At 48.4% G+C, this 21,597-nt stretch overlaps 1 protein-coding gene across 4 annotated transcripts; it reads left to right on the top strand.

The window, feature by feature from the left end:
* Nucleotides 1-906: 906 nt before the first annotated feature.
* Nucleotides 907-20,183, top strand: LOC103189975 (cysteine/serine-rich nuclear protein 2). 4 transcript variants are annotated; one of them, XM_042344389.1, is made up of 6 exons: nt 907-1,033; nt 6,894-7,005; nt 15,359-15,520; nt 16,264-16,523; nt 16,663-16,755; nt 19,161-20,183. In XM_042344389.1, exons 3-6 carry the CDS (start codon nt 15,361-15,363, stop codon nt 19,884-19,886), a joined length of 1,239 nt encoding a protein of 412 aa, XP_042200323.1. In that variant the 5' UTR covers nt 907-1,033; nt 6,894-7,005; nt 15,359-15,360; the 3' UTR covers nt 19,887-20,183. The 4 variants fall into 4 exon arrangements, with proteins under 4 accessions (XP_042200323.1, XP_042200321.1, XP_042200322.1 ...); XM_042344387.1 differs by having other exon boundaries at nt 16,663-16,959; XM_042344388.1 differs by lacking the exon at nt 6,894-7,005 and having other exon boundaries at nt 16,663-16,959.
* The last annotated feature ends 1,414 nt before the right edge of the window (nt 20,184-21,597 follow it).

Below are 21,597 nucleotides of genomic sequence, written 5' to 3'. Positions count from 1 at the left end.
CGGGGGGGGAGCTCGGGGGGGGGGAGCTGCGGGGGTCCGGGGGGGGGGGCCGGGGGGGCAGCTTCGGGGGGCGGGCTGCGGGGGGGGGGGTGGAGCTCGGGGGGGGGGGAGCTGCGGGGGTCCGGGGGGGGGGCGGGGGGGAGCTGCGGGGGGCCGGGGGGGGGCGGGGGGGAGCTGCGGGGGGCCGGGGGGGGGGGCTAATTGGTCAGAAATGTATCAAATAATCGCTACAATGTGTCGACGCCCTCTTTCTTGTCCATTCAGAAAAAAAATCGCAGCGCCACTCGGGTCCCTCCGCGATACTTTCACAGTGCGACAGCGCCTCACAGGAGCCGCCGCGGGGCTCACCCCCGGGGAGGGGGGGGGGGGTTTGTTTATTTGTTTACTTTTTTGTTTACAGGAACATTTTGTAGCAATAAAACTAAGGTGTCACAGGACCACAAATCCCAGGATTCCTGGTCTGGCTTTGTGCACGCAGGCGCCTTGCCGGGGGGGGGGGAGGGGGGGGGGGAGAGGGGGGGGGGGCGGGGAGAGGCGGGGGGGGGGGGGGGGGGGGGGGGGGGAGGGGGGGGGGGGGGGGGGGGGGGGGGGGGGGCGGGGAGAGGCGGGGGAGGGGGGTGACGCCGGTCTATAAGTACTCTCTATGTGAAACGCCGAGTCCATTGTTACAGACTCGGGTGTGCGGGTGAGAGCCGCGTTTCCTCTCCCCAACACCACTGAGGGGCTTCAGCGGTCTCCTCCCTCCCCCCTCCTCCCCCCCACACCCCCCCTTCCCTCTGCAGAAAAAGAAGGGGAACAGTTTCATTAATGCACATGTTTTTCCCCTCTCTCCAACCCACAGAAATCGAGTTTTTTTTTGGTTAAAGAAAAAGGCGACTGAGTGTCTGTGTGAGTGAGTGAGTGTGTGAGTGAGTGTGAGTGTGTGAGTGAGTGAGTGTGTGGGGGAGGATCCGCCCCGAGTCGAGCGCCATTTAAACCCTTTGATAACAGCCCTGAAATAGGAAGGAATCCACTGACAGAATCCTCGTTCAAGGTACGGAATTCTTGTTCTGTTTCGTGTGTGTTCTGGGATGACATTGTTGCTCAGTGGGACTGCAGATCCCTGTTTTACTCGGGGCTGAGAGGTTAAACCCCCCCCCCAGCCCAGCCCCCCCCGGCTCACCCCCCCAGCCCCCCCGGCTCCCCCCCCCCCCAGCCCAGCCCCCCGGCTCCCCCCCCCCGCCCAGCCCCCCCCGCTCCCCCAGCCCAGCCCCCCCCCGGCTCCCCCAGCCCAGCCCCCCGGCTCCCCCCCCCCAGCCCAGCCCCCCCCCGGCTCCCCCCCCAGCCCAGCCCCCCCGGCTCCCCACCCAGCCCCCCCCGGCTCCCCCCCCCAGCCCAGCCCCCCGGCTCCCCCCCCCAGCCCCCCCCCGGCTCCCCCCCCCCAGCCCCCCCGGCCCCCCCCCAGCCCCCCCCGGCTCCCCCCCCCCACCCGCTCCCAGCCCCCCCCGGCTCCCCCCCCCAGCCCGGCTCCCCCCCCCCAGCCCGCCCCCCCCCCACCCCCCCGGCTCCCCCCCCCCCCCCCCGGGCCCCCCCCCCCCGACCCCCCCCCCCCCCCCCCCCCCCCCCCCCCCCGGCTCCCCCCCCCCCCCCCCCCCCCCCCCCCCCCCCCCCTCCCCCCCCGCCCCCCCCCCGGCTCCCCCCCCCCCCCCCCCCCGCTCCCCCCCCTCCAGCCCCCCCGGCTCCCCCCCCCTCCAGCCCCCCCGGCTCCCCCCCCCCGCCCCCCCCCCCCCCCCCCCCCCCAGCCCCGGCTCCCCCCCTCAGCCCCCCCCCGCCTCCCCCCCCCCCCAGCCTCCCCCCCCAGCCCGCTCCCCCCCAGCCCCCCCCCAGCCTCCCCCCCCCCCCCAGCCCCCCCCCCCCCCCCCCCCCCCCCCCCCCCCCCCCCCCCCCCCCCCCCAGCTCCGGCTTATGATGCGTTTTCCGGGAAAGTCACCGGTAGATGTTCGTCAGAAGCGGTGATCAGTTGGTGGAATCGTTGTTAAATACCTCCTCCACAGTTCCGCGAGTCTGACCTTTATTCCTCAGCTCTCAGTTCGCGAGTATCAAGAGTCACCGCCGGTCCTCAGTACAACGCGCGTCTGTCTCAGTGCGTTGTGTCCAATGCCATTATACTGATATTTAGCGAATAACAAAACCTCTAAAGGCAGAGAGTGGGACTAAATGTTCAGACAGACGGTACAGACCGATGGCCGCCTTCTGTGCTGTAAAATTCTATATTTTCTCCAGTGTTAGAGTGGAGATTAATAATAATACTAATCCTTGGGTTTGATATATCACGTCTTCGAGACGTCTCAAAGCGCTTCACAGAATACACTGTAAAGTGAATTGACTGTGTATTTTGTGGGTGAAATGCTTCACTGATCTCCTACTTATCTATGAATGAATGTCTAGATTTCTCCACTGTGATTGTTTAATAGAAACCCGCAATCCTGAGATTTTAAAGATGTATAATTTTATATCTACGTATTATACATATATACACACAGACACACAGACACACAGACAGACACACAGACAGACACAGACAGACACAGAGACAGACACAGACAGACACAGAGACAGACACAGACAGACACAGACAGACACAGAGACAGACACAGAGACAGACACAGAGACAGACAGACAGAGAGACAGACAGACACAGAGACAGACAGACAAGACAGACAGACACAGAGACAGACAGACAGGACAGACAGACCAGAGACAGACAGACCAGAGACAGAGAGCCACAGAGACAGACAGAACAGACAGACAGACAGACAGACAGACAGACAGACAGACAGACAGACAGACAGACAGACAGACAGACAGACAGACAGACACAGAGACAGACAGACACAGAGACAGACAGACACAGAGACAGACAGACAGACAGACAGACAGACAGACAGACAGACAGACAGACAGACAGACAGACAGACAGACAGACACAGACAGACAGACACACAGACAGACAGACACACAGACAGACAGACAACAGACAGACAGACAGACAGACAGACAGACAGACACACAGACAGACAGACACACAGACAGACAGACACACAGACAGACAGACACACACACAGACAGACACACACAGACAGACAGACAGACAGACACTGACACACAGACAGACAGACAAACACACACACACACAGACACACACCTGCCCTCACACACACACACACACACAGACACACACCTGCCCTCACACACACACACAGACACACACCTGCCCACACACACACACACACACACCTGCCCACACACACACTCTCACACACACACACACCTTCCCACACACACTCACACACACACAAAGACACACACCTGCCCACACACACACCCTCACACACACACACAGACACACACCTGCCCACACACCATCAATCAATTCTTAGACTGTTACAAATTTGTTACTGTATTTGTATTTCTTGGAATGTAACTCGAATGGAATGAATGTTATTCCTGTCAGAAATCAGCTTTACAGCAAATAAGTCAATGAATGTGATGTGGGGAGAGGTGTACACTGGTTACATAGCTGTTTTGGAGCGATTCCGTATATAGCGATTGTAACATTGGGATGAGTTGTGTACATTTCCAATCCTCCACTATATAATAATGATCTTTGCATTTAATACACTGCTTTTCAGGTTAGGAGCACATCTCAAAGTGCTTCACAGGATTATTCATTGTAAATTGTAGTGGCTATATTTTGTAGGCAAATGCGAAGTGAGTGACTGATTTTTTTTCAATATAACCAATATTTATATAATGCCTATGAATGGAGAGCCGACGCGGGCGCATTCAGTCCAATGGCCTCCTTCAGCACTGTAACATTCCTCCAAGAATAACTGAATTTTGCAAATTTTAACTTGACTGTTCAGGTGTAAAGCTGATATGTGTTTTGTTTTAAAAATGTGAACAGAATATCCTTGTTAAGCTTGTTTATACTGAAGTGAATTTCTACCCGGGGGGGGCAGTTTACCGCCATAACATTGTTACATTAGACAAAATGGATACAACCCAAATCTAAGGCATATATAATAATAATAATCCTTGCACTTGATATAATCCCTGATCACATCTTCGAGATGCCTCACAGCTTCACAGTTGGCTCTAGCTCTTCACAGAATATTTGCTGTAAAATAAATTTGCTGTGGGCGAAATGCGGCAGCCAATTGCGCACAGCAGTGTCCCACAGACCGTTGTGGATTGAATGACCAAATTATTATTTTTTTTTAAGGGATTATCAGCCCCAGAAAAGCGATCTGCCAATCAACTAACAACTGGCTTCCGACTTACTGCTTAGGTAAACAGAGGCGTGTGGAGTCAGGAAACTTGCCAAACGTTTTGCCCTATCTGGAAATCAAACCTAGGTCCTCTCGTTTGCGAGGCGGGTGCTCTAAGCACTGTGCTACAGGACTCCATAATCCTTACAACTATGCTGCACTCTCTTAATCTTCAATGTAGTGTTCAAACTTGTCAGTCAATCTAAAAAGGGAAAAAAAATTGAGAGGAGATTTATTTAGAAAATATGGTGTGAATGCACAGCCATTCAAGGATTGGAAAGCACGAAAGACTTGTATTTATATATATATATATACATCCTAAATCAAATTGCTGGCTGGTAATAACTCATTCAGAATCTGGTGCATCACATCCCATTGTTTTGTCTGAATAACTGCCTGAAGGTGGAACAGTAATGCTTATAGGAACATAGGAAAAGGAGGAGGCCATTCAGTCCTTTAGTCTGTTCCACCATTCTATAAGATCAGGGCTGATTTGTATCTCAACTCCAATTGCCCACCCTTGTCCCATATCCCCCGATACCCTGACCTAACAAATATCTATCCACCCCAGTCTTGAAAATTTGAATGGATCCACTGATCTTTTGGAGGAGAGAGAGTTCCAGATTCCCACTCCGCTTTGGGTGAAAACCTGCCCCTGATTTCACTCTTAAATGGCCTGTTCTTATTTTAAGATGATGCCCCCCTTGTTCTGGATTCCCCACCAGAGGGTATAGTTTCTCTGTATCTACCCTGTCGAATCCGTTCATTATTTTAAAAACCTCAATTAGATCACCCCTTAGCCTTCTAAACTCAAGGGAATACAGATTAATTTTATGTAACCTGTTCTCAGAATTTAACCCTTTTTATTACAATCGATACAGTGGCTTACCACAGCAAAATGTCTTGAAATGCTTCTACGGTGCATTACTTTAAAATATAATGTTCAGTGGCAGAAAAGCTTTCGCACTGCAATCAGGTAAATGGTTGATTTCAAGATCCTCACCCTTGTCTTCAAGTCCCTCCACTCCTCTGCACCCCCCGACCTCTCTGACCTCCTCTCTTCTCAGCACAGTACCCGTTGCCTTTGTTCCTCCGGGTCTGACCTCCTCCTCGTCCCCCGAGTTCTCCGCTCCACCCTCGGCGGCCGTCCCTTCAGCCACTACACCCCGAGGCTCTGGAACTGCCTTCGTCTCACTTCCTCCCTTCCCATTTTCAGGTCTCTGCTGAAGACCTTTTCGACTGCGCCTTTGGTCACCTTCCACCCCCCCTCCCCCTGGCTCCCCCCCCCTCCCCCTGGCTCCCCCCTCCCCCTGGCTCCCCCCCCCCCTGGCTCCCCCCTCCCCCTGGCTTCCCCCTGGCTACCCCCTCCCCCTGGCTACCCCCCCCTGGCTACCCCCCCTCTCCCTGGCGCGGTCCCGGGATCCGTTACTGTAAAGTGCTCTGAGACACTGTCCGGTGTGGAGGTCGCTATATAAATCCAAGTTGTTGTTGGTCAATTCATTTTTTTTGGGGATGGGGTGAATATTGGCCAGGGTGTCGAGAGAATTTTCTGCCCTTCTTTCATGTAGTAACGTACAAATATTTAACGTTACCAGAAGTGGATGGGACCGTGGGTTCGGTTGAAAGTGGCACTTCTGACAAAATGGTGCCCCCTCAGCCTGAGGAGAGGGCTTGAATCCCAAGCCCCTGCCAGGATGAAAGTGCTCCCAGGTGGCCTCTCAACAGCTTTGTATTTTGTTGTTAAAAAAATGTAAATTACAGTTTCTATGTCCTTCACCATGCATTGTTTTGTATGGGGATCAGCTGTTCCATCCCTATCGATTTGATTCTGTGACAAGAATCTGGAGATGGTTGATGTGAGCTCCTCATTTCCTCTTGCCCCTCTTGTATGTGTGTGGGGGGTGGGGGAAGAGACAATCACATGTCCCGTATTCATTATTTCTCTGGTACACTCCATGGTAGTAACAACGTGTTGAGAGGATGCAGCTGATCGTCCAAACATTGAGCAACAGTTAATGGCACTGCACATATCAGAGGCAAACACGTGTGCATGTAGTAAGGATGGACTTTCTGAAGCTTTGAGCACATGAATGTCATTGCTTTACGTGTCTAGTGACCTGTCCGATCCCTCTGCTCAGCAGGCTCTGGCCACATCCCTCGCCCGGCCCACCCCACCATCGTCGGTTGAGCCTTCAGCTTCCTTCGCCTCGTTCTCTCTTTTGCCTCCTTCAAGGCAAGTCTTAAGACGCTCCTCTTTGACTGGACCTTCAGTGACCCTCCTTGCTCTCCACCCTCCCTGATCCCAACCTCCTCCACCGCCCACCCGCTCGGGTCCAAACCCCTGACTGTCTAGCGCCTTGGGATGTCTTCCCGACGTGAAAGATGCTACACAAAAGTAATTTTGTATTGTAGTGAGCGGAAGTTGAACCAGGTTGTAATGTGTTGAAGTTGTGTCCCACTCGTGGAATCCTTTTCAGAGGACTATACAATTTACATAGAATTAGGAGAAATATTAACAACGGTTTGGTGTATCGGTATCTCTCTATACCTCTTATCCACCCATCCCTCCCTTCCTCAACTCAGGCTTGTTAGATGGTGAGATGGATGTGTCGAAGGAATCTTTTGGGAAGTTGGATGGATGGCTAGTCTACTCCGGGTCTACTCCTGTCTCAAAGTGATTAGTTACGCTAAAGCAGTAAGTAACGATTTTCTCAACAGGTCTGTCTGGGAGTCAGAAAGAGTATGAGGAAGCTTAATTGAAATGTCCTGACCCCACCAATGGCAGGAGTGGGTGAGGGTTTTACTGTATTGAGCTGTGATGTTTGTTCTACTCTGAACCAGCCGATTTCGAGCTGAGGTTACAATTGGTTTCAGCGTTGCTGGATTTGGCTGTTGGGGGTGGTGATGAGAGAGAAATTCACCAGGATTCCCAGTCCTCATCACTATGTAGAGATTGCAGCTGCACGTGTGGCCAGAGAATGGTTGGATCTAGTATGCCTCATGCCTCACACTGTCCAGACTTACCCACACTGAATGGCAGTGTAGCAGCATGAATTACTGAAGGCACTTGCACAACCACATCTGACATTTAGGCAGTGGATGCCAGGAAGGACACTAGCAGAGAAGAGAAATACAATCACAGATAGTAGCAGGTAGGAACCGCGTTGTCAGTCGGTTGACGGATTGCTTCCTGGGGGTAATAATCCATTCAAAAAAATATATAATAATACTTTGGTCACTCTATCCACAATTGTTTGTGAGACTGCTGTGTGCAATTCACTGCTGCATTTTGTTCTCAAAATATACAGTGAAGGGCTTTGAGATGTCTCAAAGACGTGATAAGGCGCTGTATCAAATACAAGGTTTTTTTTAATTATAAAAATGCCCTGATTATCTCTCATTGAGCCGCCTTGTGCTGTCTGACTCAGTAATTCTTTTAAGACGCATCCCTGGAGAATATGATCTGCACTTTCTCTCTTTTTTTAAAAAACGTTGAAGTAAATAGTTTTTTTTGAACCTTTTAGCTTTTTTTTTTTTGCCGTTCCTAAAACAGAGCAGAGTTTAAAGCCCGGAACCTTGTGAACTTTGGCACATTAAAAACAGTCCCTGCACTTTCTAATAATGACTGGAAGCACTTCGAAATATTTTGACACGTTAGGTGTTATATGATGCAAATCTTTCTTTATGAATCATAGCATTTGGTATGGAGCTCACTTATTTATAGTCTTTATAACAAGAATAGTATGTATAAATATACCAACAGCTGAAAAACCACATACCATGCAAAACACCTCCACCTTAACACTAGGAGCAAAGGGCACCGTATCCCAGAATGTTCACCATATCCAGAAAGAGGGCAAGGTTGGGACCTTGATGAGATGGAGGTGTCTGGTTAAGAGTCTCATCAAATGAACCAAAGAGTATCCAACAACAACAACAAATTACATTTACCCAGCGCCTTTCACGTCATGAGGACATCCCAAAGGGCTAGACAATCAGGGATCCGAACCCGAGCTGGCGGTTGGGATCAAGAGGAGACCTTCCTACCGGCACTTCGCTGTAGAGGTGTTTGAGAAGACCTGACACGCTTGCTAACAATATGCAAAATAAGACTCCAAATGCTATTTAGGTTACCCACAGCTTGCTGTGCCTCGCCCGTAAGATTCCTCGAGGCCTGAAATTGCACCTACTCTCAGTTGGGACACTTGTTTCTTCTGCGATTTAAGAATTTGCAGAATTGTCGACCAATCTTGAAATCGGTGTTAATTTTGAAAGCCGGTTTCTTTTTGAGAATTGCAGGTTTTAAAAAAAAACCCTAAGAAACGCGGCGTCCAAGAGGGAATTCAACAACTTTCTTCCTAATTTTAAAAATCTAAAACCAAATAATTTTCCAGGACACAACTAGTGGTGTTTCAGGCCTCTGGTTTTTCTTTAACCCAAAGTGTTTTGCATTGCAATTGGAGTTGAATAGATTTTTTTCCCCCCTCCACTTTGGGGAGATCAGGAGAGGTGATTCTGTCTAACTCAGTCACAGCGATGCCTCTGGTGTTTGGTCCTGGCTGCATGGAAGGGCTGCCTCCATTTGCTGAAGTGAACAGATTGTGTTACAAGATGTGTAAGCTTCAATGAGCACAAATAAGTGATTATCAAAACCCATGAGCTGTGCCCTGTGAATATCATCTTGGAGTCCTGTAGCTCAATGGTTAGAGCACTCGCCTCGCAAGAGAGACGACCTGGGTTCAATTCCCAGGTAAGTCAAATTGTTGGGCAAGTTTCCCTACTCCACACGCCTTTGTTTACCTAGCAGTAAGTAGGAACCCAGTTGTTAGTTAATTGTCGGCTCGCTTTTCCGAGGGTAATAATCCCTCCGCTCTCTGGAGTTCCATTCCTAGAGTCCCTCCAACTCGCTCCCTCCCTCCCGCCCCTCTCAAGGAAAGTCATGACCTGACTCTTTGGCCATGACTTCGGTCATCTTTTCCCCTCCCCATCCCGCCTCCCTCGGCTCCCACCCCCAGCTCAGGTGCCCAGTTTGCAGTGTCGAGTGCTTTGAGATGTCCTTCCAACATGAAAAAGGTGCTGTGTAAATGTTATAATAATAATAATAATCCTTTTGATATAGCGCTTTTCACGTCTTCTCAACGTCCCAAAGCGCTTCACAGAATATACCATAAAGTGAATTGACTGTATATTTGTGGGCGAACGCGGCAGCCAATTGCGCACAGCAATGTCCCACAAACAGTCGTAGATTGAAAATGACCAATTTTATTATTTTGTTTTTTTGGAGGGATTATTATTAAATGTTGTTATGTTTCTGGAAGGGAAATACAAAATATTGCTTATGCGGCCTCCAAACCTTTCTCAAATAGGGAATCCAGCCCGTGGCAGCCAACAGGTTGGACCCCCCCCCCCCTGATTTAGATCATCGTAACTAGCACCCACCTCCTTGTTCTTCTGTTATGACAACATGGGAGTCTATGAACAAGATGCCATTTAGAAAGGTTCAGAATTTCCTACCTGCTCGCGGCTGTGGAGGTGTTTGTGAAGACCTGACACGCTTGCTGGTAATACACAAGCCCTTCCGCCTCCACAGCAGGTAATTGCTGACTGACTAGCTCCATTTTAACATCAACTGACTCGGGGGCAGGAGCGCTGCATCATCACCAGAAAGTAATTCATCCCCAATTCTCTCTGCCCACAACTTGACGTGTGCGTGTTATATATATTTAAATGGAGCGAGATGAACCTTTGACACCAGCCTGGTATAGAATAATAATAATCCTTGCATGTGATACAACGCCTTATCACGTCTTCGAGACGTCTCAAAAGGCTTTACAGAATATACTGTAAAGTGGTTGATTATTTTGTGGGCAAATTATAAGAATACTTAACTCCATGTTCTCAGGACACAAGGCTACAGAGGAATCCTCATTGCAAAGCAATGCAAAAGCATTCTTGCTGTTTTTAGAGTTGTTCCCTTGCACCAGCAATGTGAATGAACCAGCAAAGTACTCCTGACTGTGGGAGCAAGATGCAAATGTGCCTTAAGTAGACAGCTGGTCTGAATTGAGTCAATACTGTGAAGCTATCATTTTGCCCTTTGAGTAATGGGCTATTTTTAATCCATTACCTCAAGCAAAAACTTTGACAAAAAGATCTTCCATCGATTGCCTCTGGTTCTCGGGCGTGGCCTCCTGATGTCAGCATCCCCTTTTGATGTCCTCAGATCAGAATAAAGATATTTAAGATAATGAGGGTGAATTTGCCAGGTTGGATAATGGAAACGCTATTCCCTCAGGCAGTGGGATCCTAAACAAGGCTGCCCTCAATCTGATAGAAAATATAAACAGTGCTTTCCCGGAAGCCTAGGAAAGGCAGTATTGATTACATGTTTAAAAGGCAGGGAGATGTATTCATCATAAGTAAGGGAGATGGGATTATAAAATCTTCCCTGATATGGGCTGGCAGAGCAGATTCCTGTAGCTTAGTGGTTAGAGCACTCACCTCGCAAGCCAGAGAACCTGGGTTTAATTCCCTGGCAAGTTTCCTTACTCCACACACACGCCTCCGTTTACCTAGCAGTAAGTAGGAACGCAAGTGTTAGTCATTGGCGGATCTTTTTCCGGGGATAATAATTCCTTCAAAAATATATTTATATATTGGGTCACACAATCCACGACTGTTTGTGGGGCATTGCTGTGCGCAATTGGCTGCCGCATTTCGCCCACAAATATACAGTCAATTCATTTTACAGTGTATCCTGTGAAGCGCTTTGAGACGTCTCGAAGATTTGATAAGGGGCTGTATCAAATGCAAGGATTACTATTTGTAGATTCAGTGGGCTGACTGTTGTTCCTGTGTTCCTCAATCAAATCGTGACATACTGTGTTGGGGCACAGCTCCATCAAGCCTTTTAATGCTTAGTCCTGTAGCTGCAGGTCTGCTTCAAGCAAATGTTAGTTGTTGATGGTGTTGCTTCACTTCATTCCCATAATGTCCCAATGTTGGTCCCAATTGAGGCCAAGTTAATGAGAACTTAACTTGGTTGAGAGGTGCTCAGGCGGGACTGACTGTGCAGAGGTATATTAAGGTAACCAGAATAATAATAGTTATTCTGGTGAGGAACACCTCATGGTGTTAATGATTCTTTCACTTTGCGGATTTTTGAAGGACCTTGCTGTGTGGGAGAATGGCAGTCACTGTGCTTCACAGAAATTACCTTTTGAAGCACCTTGGGAATATTTTGGAGTTCCAAGTGCTGTTTTAAATACAAAGATTATTTATAGCCACAAACCGAGTACCTGGAGATGGTACAAAATGGTGGTAGATGGAAATGGATTTCTAATTGGTTCACAGCAGCTTATTGTGTGTGGATTTCATTCCAGCAGACTAAAGGACCTTGAGGCCTGAATTCTGCCTAGTTTTAGACTTAAAATATAAGATAGGAGATTCTTGAAACTCAGCCTTAGTTTATGAGCTAAATGGCAGGTCAGGGCGAATCCTTAGACAAGTTTCCTTACTGCTAGGTAAACAGAGGCATGTGGAGTAAGTAGGAACCCTCTTGCTAGTCGATTGGTGGTTCGCTTTCCGGAGGTAATAATCCCTTCAAAAAACTAATAATTTGGACAATCCACGACTGTTTGTGTGATGATATTGCTGTGTGTAATTGGTTGCTGCATTTCAGCCACAAAATACAGTCACTACACTTTACAGTATATCTTGGGGATTGCTTTGGGGTGTTACAAAGACATGATAATGTGGTATATCAAATGCAAAATGCAACAATTTAATAATAGCAGTATTCAAATTCTAATTTATTCACAGTGATTGCATCTGTCGTGCATTTTTCTGAATTAATGGAGGGTTATTTTTAGAAAAGTTTCCAAGTTCTAATGTTTTTTGTGTGTTATGAGATGCAGAACTACCTGGGCTCAGTGTTCACGTGAGTTGGGATATGGGTGAGGGGGGAGACTTTCTTAAACTAGTGTTTTAACCAAGGGCTCTGAGATGCCATCTGGAGTCGAGGGTGCTATATAAATGCAAATTGTTGTTTCAGTGAAGAAACAGCTGGCAATGACAATAGTCGGGTGTCTGACCAAATGAATTAGATGGTATAAGTGTTGCACTTTTGCAGTCTGAGTACCTGGGAAGGATGAGATCAAATGGGCTGAAGAGCCTTCTTCATCCGAATCTCTCTTGTGGGGAGAAGCTCATGTTTTCTTCCCGATCTACTCTTCATTGTGCCAGTCAAACCACAGCTTGTGGGACACCTGCAAAGCAGGGAAAGATGCACCCGGATCCAATCATGTTTGGCCTCCATTCCAGTAAGTGGGGCTCGGCATCGCTTTTGGCATCTCGCCCAGCACTAGTCATTAGTTGCGGTGGAGCAAAGCAGTAAAACATTGGGTACAGGTGGCTGTTTGACATGCGCAAGATGGGATCTCTCTTGGGGAGGGCAGAGGGTGAGGTTTCTCCACATTCACGGCAGTTCTTTTTCCCCAGAGCACCGCTGCCTTTGTCAGTTTACACAGAATCATAGAAATCACAGCACAAGAGGCCGTTCAGCCCATTGAGCCTTTGCTGGCACTAAGTTCCTCACTGGAGCTAACCATTCAGAACCCTGTCTTCTTGCTGTATCAGCATTGTGACCTGCCCGGGACGGCAGCAGGCCTCACAAGAGCTGGAGGGTGACAAGATATAGACAGCATCCAAAGCACACCTCTGCTCCCAGGCCTACCTTTTTTGATTAAATTAAATTAACAAAGCAGTGTTTGAAATCAGAGCAATTTCAACTGTAGATTTACATAATTGTGGCACGACCCACAGTGAAGTAAGGGCAGGCAAACTGGAAAGGGATGTGGCAGATATGTACGCACTCTGTGGTTGAATGTTCCCATGGAAACTGATGGTTGTTGGTGAGGTTTACGCTTTCAGATTTCAAGATTGGAGTGTGATGAACACACCCACATTTTGGTTGTGCGAATGCAGAGGATAGAATGCTTAAAACGAAACGTTGGGCAAATTTCCTTACTCTACACATCTCTATTCACTGAGCAGTGCGTAGGAACCCGGTTGTTAGATGATTGGCGGATCACTTTTCCGGGGGTAATAATACCTTTTTTTAAAAAAAGCAAAATAATTTGGTCACTCAATCCATGACTGTTTGTGGGGACACTGCTGTGGCTGCTGTGTTTCGCCCACAAAACATACAGTCACTACACTTTACAGTATGTTCTGTGAAGCACTTTGAGATGTCTCAAAAACATGCGCTGTGTCAAATGCAAAGGTTATTACTATTGCCCCTTGTAACCGTACCAAGGAAATAGGCTCCTGCTGCCTTCATAAGTGCTTTTACCCCACATTCTGCTGCTTGTTTCCCGCAGCAGAGCGCCAGCAACTATAAATAGGGCAACGACCAATTGTACTTTCAGTGTTTGAAACGATCCTGTGCCGCATTGCTACCGTGACACCTGTCCCCAATCTGTTGCTGATTTTAAAAATAGCTCCTTTTCTGCCTTTCCCTACACCAGATGCCTTTAGAAACATTTGCATAATAATGCGGTAGCGAGTCTGCACCAGCGCAAGGTGTTAGCTCCGCTCAGTTGGCAGTACCTTCACCTCAGCTTTAAGAGGCTGTGGGATTCACCTCCAATTGGGACTTTGGGTTCATAGTCTGGGCTCTAGTTACCCAAAGTGCACCCCTGAGGCTTTGCAGCTCTAAATAAATGGACAGCAGTGCTCAGTACCTCTCTCTCTCTCTGTTGTGCTCAGTTTTGCACTGGAGTGGAGTTGGTGCATGTGACTTACAGATATAGACTTACAGAATATTCACATTATATTGTGTTCACTTTGGAAAGCCAACGTTGGAAATGTGGCCCACATTGGGGACAGGTTTTGGCTGAGCCGTGCAGTACTGGGGGAGCACTCATTGTCTGAGGTGCCGTCCTCTGGATGACACTTTAATCTGAGGCCCCATCTGCGTGTTGGGACATTGAAACTTCCATGACATCATCTGAAGAGAGAGGATGTTTCTCCTGGTGAACAATCCTCCAGAAAAATTGACTTCAAAGCTGTTTCTGGAATCTAGCTGTGATTGCTGAATTTGTCCACAAATATGGTCACTTGATAGTAAATATTTCCCCCAGAAAATATACAGTCTGTTCACTTTACAGTATATTCTGTGAAGCAGTTTTGAGATGTCTCAAAGACGTGATAAGGCACTGTATCAAATGCAAGGATTATTATTAGCAGTAATCACATGTTGAAACATTTGACATTTAGACACTATCAAATTCAATGTTTTATTTGTTTAGCTTGCTTGAAAAACAAACTCCGAAGCTTATCTTCATATCCTCTCGTTCACTCAGTTATGCTTAAATTGTCCAAGATGGAAACTTAAACTTTCACTAATGTTCATACTTTAGGAATCATTTTTCAGGGTATGTTCTGAAGGAGACCTTGAGCGCAGGACATAAGATTGGCTGATGCAGAGAAGCATGTGATTCATTCAGAATCTGTTAGCACCTGTTTTGCATCTGTGAATAATCAGCAATATTCACGTCTGGAAGAACAGAGTGAATGGTCTTCTATCAAATGCAAGGATTACAATTATAATATGCAGCTGAGAGAAACCAGACATTTCTATGACGGCAGCTCACTTCAGCCAACCTTGAAAGCATGAATACTGGAAATGTTCAAACAGCCAGAAACAGAAGTGGATCTTTTGAAAAAAAAATTCAATAGTTTTCTCCAATCAATTCCTAATGCTATTACAAAGCAGAGAATTCCTTTGAATACATATATAGGAAGGAACACTGCAAACCGTGCCCCATTGAGTTTGATTAGGAGTTTTATCTCTGGGGAATGCTAATAGGATAATACTGACTCAAGTGCTCCGGGTCGCTACCCTGCATGAGGGGTGCGAGATAAATGCAAGTCGTTAGTTTAAAAGCCATTAGATTTTTTCGGTTTATGTAGCAAGATAAACATGCTGTATGTATACTAGAACACCAATGTCTGATGTTCCCATCACATTCCCATTATTTGAACAGATATGGACATGGCTGTTAGTGGGAGCCTGAAGCGTAAGTTCGAAGAGGTCGATGGTTCATCGGTGTGTTCCTCACCCAAGGAATCTGACGATGATATCTGCAGCAGCGACAGTGCAGACAGCTGTGACAGTGTCAACCCACCTACCACCAGGGAGCTGAGCCGTAAGTGTCTGGCTTCGGATTAACAGCCTGCTTTTGTGTCAACACGAAGAAACATGAGCACCTACTCTTGCGTGCTTAGATCACAAAATTCCCTCTCACACAACCCAGTGCAACAGACCATGGAGGTGGGAGGGAAGGAGGTTGAGAGATGTATCTGTTCCAATTTTATTTGTGACCAACTTGTTACACTGGGGGAAAACAGGGAGCTGTACTGGCTTATACCCTAATTGGCTCCTTGATTCCAAACCAACCTACATTGAGCTGTCATCGTGGTTCAGTCTGTAGTACCCTCACCTCTGGATGAGGAGGTTCTGGGTTCAAACCCCAATTGGGACTTTAAGCACACAGTCCAGGCTGATACTGCACTGCAGTCCCAGAGACTCGGGTCTGATATCACATCCAAAGGTTAACAAACAGACATTAAAAATCCTGTGACACTATTAAAAAATAGAAAGTAGCGTCTTCCAGTATCCAAACCAACAATCCTTGAGGTAAATTGTCATTCATGTCGTGGTCTATTTATGTTCAACCGTAGCCTAGATTATGTGCTCGAAGTTCTGACATGGGTCATAAACTCATAACCTTCTGACCCAGAGGCAAAGTGCTATCAACTGAGCCAAGCTGACCCCAGAGATGGGTAAAGGAGTCGAGACGTTTTGGAGATGGGATGGGACTGATGGGGAAAGTTAGAATTCAGATCCCAGTAGAGGGCAAGTTATTCACTGATTTAAAATTCATTACAGCAACTTCAATCTTGAAGAAGCAGAAACGGATGAGATCCAAGAATGTTCGCTTTGACCAGGTGACCGTGTATTACTTCACCCGTCGCCAAGGATTCACCAGTGTGCCCAGCCAAGGTGGCAGCTCGCTGGGGATGGCACGGCGTCACAACTGCATCCGCAGGTACACACTGTGTGAGTTTGCCCAGGAGCAGGAACACCTTCACCGTGAGATGCTTCGCGACCACCTGAAGGAAGAAAAACTCAATGCGCGCAAAACGAAGGTGAGTTTAGCTTTTTTTTCCTTCGGTCATTTCTTTCCATGAATTCTCTTGTTTCCATTTTGTTTGTTCAGAATCAATCTTGAACTTTGATGGATCAGAATCAAGGGTTATTAAACTTGCACTAAAACTCTCCCAACAGTTGACCAAAAACGGTTCAATTGATTCCGAAGAAGCCAATGTACTCACCATTGAAGACCTTTCCGATGAGGACATTGATGTGGACAATATTGAGGTAGATGACTATTTCTTTTTACAACCACTACCCACAAAAAGACGAAGAGCTTTATTACGTGCATCAGGCGTCAACAGGATTGATACCGAGGAGAAACATGAGCTGCGTGCCATCCGCTCGTCCCGGGAGGAGTGCGGGTGCGACTGTAGGTTTTACTGTGACCCCGAAGTTTGCCCCTGTAGCAAAGCGGGAATCAAATGCCAGGTAAGGTCACCGTTCAGAGCCAACAGAAACCAAACAATGACTATACTGCTCAAGAGAGACTTACTCAGCTTTCTTAAAATGACAGGTGCCCGATCTCAGTATGGATGATAATTTCTAGTTCTAAGATTCCACAGCTTCCATCTTGTTTAACCGCCTCCATTGGTAGCTCACATGGTAGAGCACCAGACCCGGGACATAAAGGGTCTGAGTTCAAATCACAATTAATGCACTCACTCAGCCGTTCACCCTTCGAGGTCGACTTATTTAAAAAAAAATGAGGTAAGTGAGGTCTTAACCCGGTACTGTAGGAGATGCACTGAAGCCAGGCAATGATCCAAAAGGCATCGCTGATAGCTGACCAGCCTGTTTAGCACATCACCGAAACTCCCAGGGGTAGAACTGATCGTGCAAGCTCCCAATTATCCACAACAAATGCACAGTACCTGCAGTAATTTAGGACGAAAGCACTAAACCCCACCACAGCTTTCCTTCAGTACAGTATTGAAAATATTACCGCCCTCCCCACCTTCATCTTGTTCAGTCTTCCTGGTGAAGTTCCCAAATTATAGAATCATTATACAGCACAGAAGAAGGCCATTTGGCCCATCTTTCTGTGCCGGCTCTTTGAAAGAGCTTTCAAATTAATCCCACTCTCCCTCTCTCTCCCTCCCCATAGCCCTGCAGACTTGACCTCCCCCAATTATCTATCTACTTCTCTCTTGAAAGTTGTTATCAAATCAGCTTCCACCCCCTTTCAGGCAATGCATTCCAGATCCGAACAACTCGCTGTGTGAAAAAAGTGAAGAAAGATTGATGTTAAATCCAGGTGGATATGGATAGATTTAGCTTGAACAAAAGTTCATGGTTAATTTTCAGCCTGTGCAGCTCCTGAGTCAGCAGGAAACGTGAGTTAACAAGTCAACAATTCAACATTTCTGCCCCAACACTCTGGAACTCTATCTCGCAATCCCTCCGCCTCACCCCCTCTCTTGCCTCTTTCAAGTCCCATCTAAAGACCTTCCTCATTGACTGTTCCTTCGCGCCCGCCCCCCGCCCCCCCACCCTGTTGAGCGCTGTGAGATGCTGCCCTGCGTGGAGGGGGCTGTATAAGTGCTATATAAGTCGTTGTTGCAAAGATGCAGGAGTGGAATTGGTGGGGGGGTCTATGTACACAACCTACTTAAAGGTTTAAGCTTCCACTGCTTTTGTTACCTACAAAGTGCAGGTTTGAAATCTTCCTGAAGAATTTCTCAAATTCCGTCCCTGACTACAAACTATTTATTTCTCTGAGTGTCTTCAAATTATTAACACCGTTATCATTCTAGATGGAGGAACACTGCAGTCACTTGCTTGCAGCTTTCCCCAAATGCCACTTATTGGTTAACTGCCCTGTATTAATATGTACTGGTGCAAACGTCAGTCTGTAACTGGTGCAGTGAGTATTTCCTTCTGGAACTTTTCAAGTTGCCTTTTACTGGACTTCCCACCCTATCCTCTCTCTCTCTCTTGCCTGCCCTATATATGAACCATGTTAAGGTAGACAAATTATCCACCATAGCCAAGGACTCAAATACCTTTGACTGTGGTGAATAATTTGTGTGCACGGAAGGAGGTCAGACACAATGTGTAGCATTCTCCTGACCACCCCCTAAACCAGAGTCAACCTGACCTTTTAGGAGGGAATGAACGGGGCCAGATGTCGAATGCAAGGGACAGTTAAACGGACTGAAATAATAATAATCCTTCCATTTGATACAGCGCCTTATCACGTCTTCAAGACGTCTCAAAGCGCTTCACAGAATCTACTGTACATTTTGGGGGTGAAACAGGCAGCTAATTGCGCACAGCCGCATCCCCCACAAACAGTCGTGGATCGAGTGACTACATTTTGGGGGGAGGGATTATTGTCCCCGGAAAAGCGATCCGCCCATCGGTTCCTACTTGCTGCTGGGTAACCTGAGGCGTGTGGAGTAAGGAAACTTTCCTCAGGTTTTAACCTGTCCTGACCGGGAATCGAACCCGGGTCCCTTCACTTGCGAGGTGTGCGCGCTGACCACTGCGCTACAGGGACTCCCATTAGATGCACGTTTCTGCCAGGGGAGGCAGCGGTGGGGGGATTACGGCGGAACACTGTCGGGTCTCTTAAGTCACCACAAAAGCCATTCCTTTCTTGACCCCAATCTCTGTGCCTCTGTTTAAAGGTGGACAGGATGTCCTTCCCCTGCAGCTGCACCCAGGACGGCTGCGCCAACACAGCGGGCCGCATCGAGTTCAACCCTCTGCGCGTGCGGACTCACTACTTGCACACCATCATGAAGCTGGAGCTGGAGAACAAGAACAAGCCGCTCCCGGCGGTGGCCCTGCTCTACCCGGCCGAGGCCAGAGGCACCGGCCAGCCCGAGGTGCAGGACTACCGGGAGTTTGCGGAGAGTTACCACCTGGAGAACGAGGCGGCCGTCCTGCACCTGCAGTCGGCCGAGGAGATGGACAGGATGAAGGAGGAGGAGGGGGAGGACTTGGGCCGCTCCAGCCTGCTCCGCCTGCTGAGCCAGCAAGATGGCGGCGGCGACGGCGACCACCACCACCTCTCGGCGCCAGTTCCCACCAGGACGGCTCCCGTACCGGCTTCCGCCCCCGGCGGCTCCCACCCACCCCCGGGAAGCACGGCAGCGACATTGGACCCAGAAGGGGGCTCGAGGGGCTCGTACGCCCACACCCCGGCCGAGGGCCTGGAACCCCACGCGAACCCTGCCGCTGACCCTCAAACAGAACTTGATGCTGACCCTCAGGCAGACCACTGCCTCGCCCTTGACGCAGCGGCCCAAGGGCTGCCCGTTAACGGCCCTGACAGCCCGCGGCCAGTTCAACCCTCAGGGCCCCCCGAGGAGGGTGTTGTCCCCCTCGCGCCTGAGCAGAGCACGGCCTGAGGGCCGACCGACTGCCTGTCACCACCACCTCCAGTCGCCACTTGTCCCTGATTGACAGACAGACTGACTGACAGACGCTCTCTCCGCACGGTTCGCCTGTTATTGACGCACGCACAATTTGCCTTTTTAATCTTAATTTCTGCTGACGCTGTTATTTTTAACAAAATGTAATTTATTTTATCGTCCACCAACTCTCTCTCTCCCTTATTGAGGGAAAAAAATGTGAGCCGGTGACCAAAATTAAAGCCTAAAATAAAACCACGTCCAACACCAACCACCACCCCCTCACTTGCTCACTCGATACCCCCCTCCCCCCCCCTCCATTTTTGTCTGTGGGAGACAGTCAGAGGATGGAGATGGAGGTGAGTCAGGCTGGGGTGGGGGTGACGTTGGGGAGTGAGGTTGATGGCTAGTGGTGGGGAGCGAGAGTAGAGGAGCTGGTGGTTGGGCCTTACAAGTTCTTGTGCAAAACCGTGTTGCACCTCGTGTTCAACTTGTCCTTTTACAAAGAATTATTCTGCCCATAAAATTGTTTTGCGCAGTCACTTCACTTTACAGTAAAACCATGTGAAGTGTTTGAAACTATGATTTGGTCACTTCAATCTACGACCATTTCTGTGGACGTCGCTGTGCGCATTTGGCTGCTGCATTTTGTCCAAAATGTACATAATCACTACACTTTACAGTATATTCTGTGAAGCGCTTTGAGGCGTCTCGAGGATGTGATGAGGCGCTGTGTCAGACACAAGGATTATTATTATTCCTGCTCTCCCCTTCATGGCAAAAACCAAAGCACAGGTGGTCCTGACCGGGTTTTGAAACCCAGTCATGAAAGGAATTCTTAAGGCCCACGTATGGAAGCCATTCTCTCCCTCTTCCTCCTTATACCTACACCATCTCAGCTCACACGGTGCTCCACACCCTGGGCAGGCAATTGAATCTCACAGGACTGGCATTGCTCTCGGCCGGGTGGCTGGAGTCATTCTCGTAGGTGGCTTTTTCCTCCTCGAAGACTGAAAAAGTACAAGACACAAATTGGCAGCTGCAAATAAGGGGGGCAATTTGGGGCGTCCCAACGTAATGTTAGCGATCAGGACGGTTTCAGTTGTGTGGGGTAGCTCCTGGCATGTCTGATGCAGGTGTTGAACCCCAAATCCCATCAATTCACTTTAGAGTGTATCCTGTGAAGCACTTTGAGACGTCTCGAAGATGTGATCAAATGCAAGGATTCATATATTATTATACATTCCTGATTAGAGGCATTCTAATTACCTGTGAAGTGGCTTTATGGCATTTCAACACTATTGGTGCTACATCAAATGCATGGCTTATTATGTATGAAGAATATCTGTCACTTTTTTCAGGGGTGGGGGGAGAGATGAAGAGGAAATTGGTCAAAAGGGTTTTGTGTTTTTTTTTCTTCTACTGGGATACAGTTCCAGTGCCCTCCGATAACTTGCCATTGATGTGTAAGTCTTCAGAGTGAGTGTTCAAATAATATTTGTTTCCCGGAGGGGGAAATTGAAGCTCACAGATGAGCATCAAACACCATCCCACTTGTCCCAGTATTCCTGAGGCCGATTGTGCCTCTGCCTATAATTCAGCAAAGGCAAGAGTTTGAACCATGAGCTTTCTGATCTGTGGCCCAGAGTGCTGCTCAGTTCCGTCCTTTTACCTTTAAAAGCCATTGGGGAGGGCAGGGGAAGCACCC

Source organism: Callorhinchus milii, unplaced genomic scaffold (assembly GCF_018977255.1).
Source record: "Callorhinchus milii isolate IMCB2004 unplaced genomic scaffold, IMCB_Cmil_1.0 Scaffold27, whole genome shotgun sequence".
NCBI classification, from domain to species: domain Eukaryota; kingdom Metazoa; phylum Chordata; class Chondrichthyes; order Chimaeriformes; family Callorhinchidae; genus Callorhinchus; species Callorhinchus milii.
The sequence above is the reverse complement of the archived record's forward strand: the minus strand, read 5'-3'. Positions and strand labels throughout refer to the sequence as shown.

Excerpts from the sequence above, each read along its gene's own strand:
- LOC103189975 (XM_042344388.1), top strand. The coding sequence starts at position 15,361 with ATGGACATGGCTGTTAGTGGGAGCCTGAAGCGTAAGTTCGAAGAGGTC. Across the intron at positions 15,521-16,263 it reads TACCACCAGGGAGCTGAGCC|CAACTTCAATCTTGAAGAAG; the intron begins GTAAGTGTCTGG and ends AATTCATTACAG. Across the intron at positions 16,960-19,160 it reads AAGCGGGAATCAAATGCCAG|GTGGACAGGATGTCCTTCCC; the intron begins GTAAGGTCACCG and ends CTCTGTTTAAAG.